The 8,661-nt window shown below is 39.8% G+C and overlaps 1 protein-coding gene across 1 annotated transcript in view; it reads right to left on the reverse strand.

Annotated features, from left to right (window-relative positions):
- LOC126476705 (protein Peter pan) overlaps positions 1-8,440 on the reverse strand; it is an 81,504-nt gene extending 73,064 nt beyond the window's left edge. The window contains exon 1 of the mRNA XM_050103563.1: positions 8,163-8,440. Coding sequence (XP_049959520.1) covers positions 8,163-8,183 — 21 coding nt within the window. The 5' untranslated portion in view covers positions 8,184-8,440. The remainder of the gene's footprint in view (positions 1-8,162) is intronic.
- Between the last annotated feature and the right edge of the window lie 221 nt (positions 8,441-8,661).

Here is an 8,661-nt window from a genome sequence, read left to right on the forward strand (position 1 = left end):
CAGAGATGTCACTAAACCCACCCAAAGATGTAAACAACCACATATGAGCAGCGCCTATTAGACGGAGGGGGTCCGACAGCCGATCAGTTGGCTCGTGTTGTCTGTAGTTCAACCATGCCTAGATGATCAATACCGCAGTTCAATTGTATCCACATTGTTACTTTGTGCCAGGAAGGGCTCTCAACAAGGGAAGTGTCCAGGCATCTTGGAGTGGTTGGTTGGTTGGTGGTTAGTGTTTAACGTCCCGTCGACAACGAGGTCATTAGAGACGGAGCGCAAGCTCGGGTTAGGGAAGGATTGGGAAGGAAATCGGCCGTGCCCTTTCAAAGGAACCATCCCGGCATTTGCCTGAAACGATTTAGGGAAATCACGGAAAACCTAAATCAGGATGGCCGGAGACGGGATTGAACCGTCGTCCTCCCGAATGCGAGTCCAGTGTGCTAACCACTGCGCCACCTCGCTCGGTCATCTTGGAGTGAACCAAAGCGATACAGAGAGGCAAGAAATGTCGACAACATGCCTCGCTCAGGATGCTCAAGGGCTATTACTGCAGTGGATGACCGCTACCTACAGATTATGGCTCGGAGGAATCCTGACAGCAACATCACCATGTTGAATAACGCTTTTCGTGCAGCCACAGGACATCGTGTTACGACTCAAACTGTGCACAACAGGCTGCACGATGCACAACTTCACCCCCGATGTCCATGGCGAGGTCCATCTTTTCAACCATGACACCATGCAGTGCAATACAGATGGCCCCAAAAACATGCTGTATGGGCCGCTCAGGATTGGCATCACATTCTCTTCACTGATGAGTGTTGCATATGCCTTCAACCACATTATTGTCGGAGATGTGTTTGGAGGAAACCTGGTCATGCTGAAGCCTTAGACACATGTCCAGCGAGTGCAGGAAGGTAGAGGTTCCCTGCTGTTTTGGAGGGAGGGAGGAGCATTATGTGGGGATGACGTATGCCGCTGGCGGTCATGGAAGGCACCGTAATGGCTGTACGATACGTGAATGCCATCCTCCGACCAATAGTGCAACCATACCGGCAGCATATTGGCGAGGTATTCGTCTTCATGGACAACAATTTGCGCCCCCATTGTGAACATCTTGTAAATGACTTCCTTCAGGATAATGATATCACTTAACTAGAAAGGCTAGCATGCTCTCCAGACATGAAGCCTATAGAACATGCATGGGATGGATTGAAAAGGGCTGTTTATGGATGGTGTGACCCACCAACCACTCTGAGGGATCTATGCTGAATCGCTGTTGAGGTGTGGGACAATCTGGACCAACAGCGCCTTGATAAACTTGTGGATAGTAATGACTAATAAAGGCATGCATCAATGCATGAGAACGTGCTAGAGGTACCGGTGTGTACAGCAATCTGGACCACCAACTCTCAAGATCTCACTGTATGGTGGTACAACATGCAATGTGTGGTTTTCATGAGCAATAAAAAGGGCGGAAATGATGTTTATCTTGATCTCTCTACCAATTTTTTGTACAGGTTCCGGAACTGAGGTGATGCAAAACTTTTTTTGATGTGTGTATACATATTATCACACGCAAGCAATAAACAAATCTGAAAGAAATGCATTCTGAGGATAGAGTAAGCAACCATTCATTACTTTTCTCCACAGTCACCACAATTCACATCATTACTATGATAGTTAATGCACTACACTTGCACCTATAAAGGGGTGATTCCATGAAAAGCAGCAACCAGATTCGTATTTTAAAAGAAACATTTTTGTGTGCTGTAACTGCATTAAAGGGTAATTAAATATATCAACATATAACTTAAGGAAATTCACATATTATCAGTTTGTAGCATTAGGTTACCCAACAGCTGATTTGTATATGCTGAATTAGTATATCTTCAAGTGGTACAACTGCATACTCAAGGTGTGATACACTGAAAGTGGTTCTAGTTTCTGAAAATAGTAAGTATTAATATACTCAACATGGATACTTTATTAATATATGTATAGCTATATCTTAATTTCACTTTTGTCCCACCTGTGACACTATATGCACATGAAAATATATAAAGGATGCTAATTTTACTTGAACAATGCTGCAAGAGTATGAATTTACTCCTTTCTATCCACATTTAACTTCAGCTACAGCCAAATAATTTAATTTTAAGATGTTCAGAAGTTTAATTTGGTTGACGTTTTGACAGAGATAGCAGATCAACCAAAACAGACATCCACAAGCGCAGCAAGGTGAGGAAAATGAGAAGTCACGGCAAAGAAGAAAATCTATGATTTCAGAAAGAAAAAAAATAAAACGATAAACGAAATAATAAAAATAAAAAAGAATGTATGACTGAACTGGAAATCCAGAAATTTTGAAAGAAGGAGCATGATGGCTAGCTTCTTCAGAGGACAAAAAAGAAGAATGCTATTCTTCTGTCCATCCCAATGCCAACTATACTACCATACCAGTGTCCTACATTCGGCAAGGCTCTATCAAAATCTGTCAGGGCACTACCCACATCCCCTTGGAGAAAGGTAGCTGTAGTTTAAGGACTGACAAAGGAAGTTGGTCTGGCCCCTACAAATGATATGCACAAGAAAATGTCCTCTAATCACAATAAAGATTATTCCCAAGTTGCTGAGTTCTTCTTTTGGCCTAATATTGTACACACATGTCCAGGGAAGAAAGATAGTATGTGTATTTGGTTAAACGGAAATTTGATGTACACTAATGCTTAGATATTAATGTGTTAAAAATACGTATTTTTAAATTGATACTTTGTAAAACTTATGTTGTAACGTTTACTAACTTTTCTACACATGTAAATCTGACAATGTTTTGACTGATACAGAAAATAAATAACGATGTACATTAAATGTGTTCTGCACCAGAATCCATTCAAAATAGAGCATATGCCCATATGAAATTTTTTGCTTAAAATCAGTTCCTGCCATATCACTGGATATTGACCACTCCTTCTGTGACACCTAGTATATGTAGCTATCAACAACTTGTACCACAGGGTCTGTATATACGTTGTTCAGGGTGCATGAATAATTATAGTTGTCCTTCCTTACTATAACTGGAATTCAAGACAATCAGAGTAGCTGCTACAATGCACAAACAACTACACTGCTGAACACCCGAAAGCTCACTATTAATCAAACACGCTAAGAAAACCTGAGAGGTCAAATTCTTTACTGACTGAACAGCAAAATAAGTTAACAGTTCTCAGGAAATTACAAGACAACAGCCTATTTTTAAATTTATTGTTTATATTTACACCAGAATAACAAATTGACTGATGGCCAGTTGTTCATGGGACAGTCGTGACACTTGAGCATGTGGGATACATGAGCCAGTCATGTTTTCTCATCAGTAGATCAATTTATTTTTCCATAGGTAGTATCACTGTTTAGTTTTCATTAGTATTTCACAAGGGACAAATTATCAGCTGTCTTGAAGCAATATAGAAGTAGCGCTGTCTGCTTACTGTTTTTGCTATCTAAACAGTAAATAATTAGGTAAATGGTTTCAAACAATGGAAACTCCAGATAGGAACATCAACAATGTAGGGAAAGATCAACAATGTAGGAAAAGATCAACAATGTAGGAAAAGATCAACAATGTAGGAAAAGATCAACAATGTAGGAAAAGATCAACAATGTAGGAAAAGATCAACAATGTAGGAACAGATCAACAATGTAGGAAAAGACAGATTGGTACTCACCATAAAGAAGATACGCTAAGCCGCACACAGGAACAGCCTTCATCAGCAAAAAGAGGAACACACACACCATTCATACACACAGCAAACACACCCCATGTGCACATAACCACCAACTCTACCCCGAGGTGCTGGAATTGGTGACCATGTGCGCATCAGGTGTCCTTGCTTGTGTGTTTCTCTTTTGCTGATGAAGGCTATGGCCAAAAGCTTTATGTAAGTGCCTTAATTGTGCCTGCCTGCAGTTTAGCATGTCTTCTTCATTGTAAGTAGCAATCTGTCTCTTCATGCAATGTTGTTGTAGATAAATGGTTTCCAGTTTTTGTGTTTAACTAAAAGAAACTTATCAAGTGACAGTTTGAACCTTATTTTCATTCTCTAACAGTCTGAATATTTGCATACATATGTTACATACATGAGTTGAGCCATGGCTCAACTACCCCTAAGCTAAAATTAAATTCATTGCCACATATTGTAGACAAGAACTTTTCTCACATAAACAGTCTTATAAAATTGTTATTACAAAAACATGTTTGTAAAAGTCTTTAGATATTTACAAAATCTTTAAGCCTAACAGATTAATTGGTTTGTAGGTAAGGCTTATCCACTAGCTTTTACGAGTATGAATATTTGCAGACACTTTCAAGTTATTGGTGTTTTCATCCTGAATACTACTACTTTCACTGATGATGAATTTCTGAGTTCACATGTAACTGATAGGGCACTGGCATTCATATGTCCCTGTGGAAACTACTCTGGCTTCTTCAACTAACCGAAAAGATACTGAGAAAACTGAAACCAGTGTGGATGGGCTTAGGTCTACTGTAACCTTGTCCAACACTGATGATTTGTCCAGAGCCCTCACCAAGTGCAGCCATTGTTTCACCATGAATTGTGAGACCTTACCTTAAAACCTTGCCTTGCTTAATGAAGGCAGTAGGAAAAGAGTAAAATCATAAAAAATGGGTAGTCCATGAAAACAATGCCCTACATGAAAACAGAAACAGTTCAAAGCGCTGCGTCTCCCACAAAAATCCAAAATGAAAACTTCCGCAGAATCATCCGACAAACAACCTGAAAATTATTCAATAAAAAGCACGAGCTCATCCGTGGCGCAGTGTAATCTGAATGGCAGTGACGATTTAGTTGTGGACAGCAATAGTTGTTGGTAAAATTTGAGGGGGAAAAAGTGTTAAGCAATTGGTTGGAAAAGCTATTAATAAAGAAGAGGTAGGAGCGAAAGTTAAGTTTGCAAGATGAACTGCAGACTAACTTTAAATGGTCTCCATATGAAGGCAACACTGTTGTTGATAAGATGAAATAGAACTGATTCTTCAACATTCCATCATCAATGTGACTATTTTCATTTTCTTAACTAGTTTTGAAGGACTTCCTATTTCTTAGACTAAGTTTTTAACGTTATAATGTTATTAACGTGAGATTTTAAATTCCACACATAAATGCTTTGAGAATAAAATGATGGTTTAAGCGTGTTATTTTCGAGCTCAAGTTTCCCCACATGGGGATCCTTGAGCCATGGTGTAAAGCACTTCTTTAAACATTTTTTTCATAGTTACGTATTTTCCAATTCATTTTTTTAAATATATAGGATTTAACGGGAAAGTGAAAGGCTTGTTATCACAGTTTCAGTTTTGTTTTAAACACACAAAAAAAATTAAAAATGAAAATGTGAGTCAACTATCCCCATTCTCCCCTACAGATCAGGTATCATAGCAATGGGAAATTAGAGGACCAATTATGCCACAATATTTGATCTATTCCCCACATGTTATTGTGCCACCAAAAGCCCAGGTGACCACGATCAGTTGCAGACGACAACTGCAACCAATAATGTTATTCTTGTTAATTATTTACCATGCTTTGTTTCGTTATGCTATATTGTCAGCTTATGTAATAGTGATGTGTTGGTAAATGTGCCAACACCTTGTAGATAAAGGAGGCCGAAAGGCACGCTATCTAACGCAGACGGGCGTGAATTCTGGAACAGGATAAGTAGTGAATTCTAATAAGAAAAGTATGCAGCTCCTCGAATACTTATCTTTTATTCTTTGATGTGAATACAGCATTCTTGATGAGACATTTCATACGATAGTTATCAAACTATGTAAGGCTAATGGCGCCTTGCTAGGTCGTAGCCATGGACTTAGCTGAAGGCTATTCTAACAGTCTCTCGGCAAATGAGAGAAAGGCTTCGTAAGTGTAGTCGCTAGCAAAGTCATCGTACAACTGGGGCGAGTGCTATTCCGTAACTCGAGACCTGCCTTGTGGTGGCGCTCGGTCTCCGATCACACAGTGGCGACACACGGGTCCGACATGTACTAAATGGACCGCGGCCGATTTAAGCTACCACCTAGCAAGTGTGGTGTCTGGCGGTGACACCACAAATAGTGTGTCTGAAGGCAGCAGCAAAGTGCACAGAAAAACAAAAATATTATGATCCTGAAAAAGAGGACCTGATACTGCACATTACAGGAGCCTGTTAATGTGACAATCAATTGGTAATCATACAATAGTTATTACCACAGCAATAATGCACACACACAAAACGACAACATTGTTACTTTTATGGTCAACTATTATAGTATTGTGCAGGTAGGAATGTGATACCCGATGTATCTTGTGCAAAGAAGGATGGAAAATACTTTGCAGCAGTGCCAGTGTGCTGCCAGCCTCTGTCCTGCACCACACTCTTCAGCTCTCGTATAACCTGGTAACGTTGGGGAAACTGCAAAATTGATCCCATTTCTGCTTCTGATTCTGCTTCGAAAACTACACTTGGAAAACTCTCCGTGTCACTCCTCAACATCATACTTGTCGCATCTGCATTATACCACATATAGTGAACACTGCAATGGCTCAAGTACCCTTTACATACCTAAACTAACACCAAAATCTGTGTTAAATGTTCTATGTGCACCCCTAAGTGCACACTACAGGCAGGTACGGCAGAAACACACCATTACCTGCAGTGTCATGTGATATACTGTGCCTTGCCACTGGACTTATTACTTCACCATTTACCTTCTTGGTGCATACCACAATAAACACTTTGTAAAATTGTCAAGATACATCTCCCCACTTTATTGTGAAATATCTGTACAACCATAAGGGTGTATGGACAGAGCGAAGTGTGCCAATTTCCTAATGTTGGTTCTTTTATAGCTCATCATCTTTTTCTACATTTAGCCTATTGTATTCAGTTTTATAACTTTTTTATATCATTTAAAGCTATGTGTGTAAAAAGTGATGGACAATTCACATGAGCATAGCTAGATCTAAAGACAAATATCCATATAAACTACGAAATATATGCCCACATTCCTACCATATGTCAATACACAGCTCCATAGCAAGTAAGCCAAAGAAAACAGGTGATAATAGGCAAATTCAATATTTGTCTATATGTGATACGCGCGCGGGTGTGTGTGTGTGTGTGTGGGGGGGGGGGGGGGGGGGGGGGGTCAGTGTGTAACGTGTGATAACATTTTTACTAAAAGATAGGAAATACGGAAGCGTCCGATCCCACCCGTCTGCTTTGACCCATGACGTCACAAATATGGCGGAAACAAAAACAAACATACACACACTTTCCACAAGAAGCCTAATGACACTAACGGGACAAGCCCGGGAAATGGGGTGTTTTGGGTGGGGGGCAAACTAAATATAAACAAATTTAGGCGCCTTGCGTAGCTACAACGTGTAAGTGAAGACAGCCATGTATGAATACCCACCCACCTCCCCAGGGGTCGTAACCCCTGCAACCCATAGAAGATAAAGATGCTTCAGTAGCTGGTCAGTGTTTTTTGTCTTTTTAAAAAAAAATCTCACGGGATAGAATGAACAGATCAGAAAGATAAATATAATAAACTAAAACAGAAATTCGAGGAAACAGATAATTAAAATAAGTAATATGTGTTTTTAAATTTAAAAAAAAATCTCACGAGATAGAACAAACAGATCAGAAAAGTAAATAAAATAAGATAAAACATAACTGGAGACAGCCACAGTCAAACCAAACTCCGCGCCGTCATGACGTTACACACGACAACACCCTTACGTCACGGGTCAAAGCCGACGCGTGGGATCGGACGCTTCTGTCGACCCAAAAGGTAAAAACAGTCACCCGCTGTTTGTGCAGAACTAATTCGATGTACGACACTATTACAGTAATCTGGTGTATACATATCATTCTTACCCCACGTTTTAAAAAGATTTCTGTTTCTTCGATGTGATATCACAATAGGCAAATGCCTAATTCTGTTTCCTGAGTCACTCTAGGTGTTCACAGAAATGGTTTGAAACACCGCGGGAAGTAGCTGTGTACTTTCCGAACCTACTTAGGAGTACATACATGACACATATTTACAAAACACTTTAAAAGGGCAAATGCATTTCCTTAGACCAATAGCTTTTACTCACCTTCTTATGTTTCTTTCCCATGACGACGCTTTAAATTAGACGAAAATACTAACGTAAAAAGGTTAAAAGTTCTTTCGACCAAGGGCTTCCTTCCACTCTAGACCCACATTCGCACTTGACAGCCAGATGATAACAGCTAAAGTTGCTACTCCACGAACTATCTTGTATTCCCGCTGCATGTAAACCACATTATCAACACAACATCGTAACACGTGCGTATGAAAGTAAACACTAAACAATCCAAAGCAAACGTCATATACTCTTTGAACAAGAGATCACCTGCTACATTGCCATCCTCGTGTCTTTATTTGTATACACTTCGTGAAAGATCTTTGGTTGCAAACAAGTAAAGAGCAATAGTTAACTCTCCCATTTCTTTGTGAAAAAAGCAGGAAAAAGTTATTGAAAGACATACAGGTCGAGGGTGTTAAATAAAAACACCAGGACCAAAACAATAAATACAGACAGTGCCCCCGACGTGGAGCAACACAATCGAGAA

This window comes from Schistocerca serialis, chromosome 1 (genome assembly GCF_023864345.2).
Source record: "Schistocerca serialis cubense isolate TAMUIC-IGC-003099 chromosome 1, iqSchSeri2.2, whole genome shotgun sequence".
NCBI classification, from domain to species: Eukaryota; Metazoa; Arthropoda; class Insecta; order Orthoptera; family Acrididae; genus Schistocerca; species Schistocerca serialis.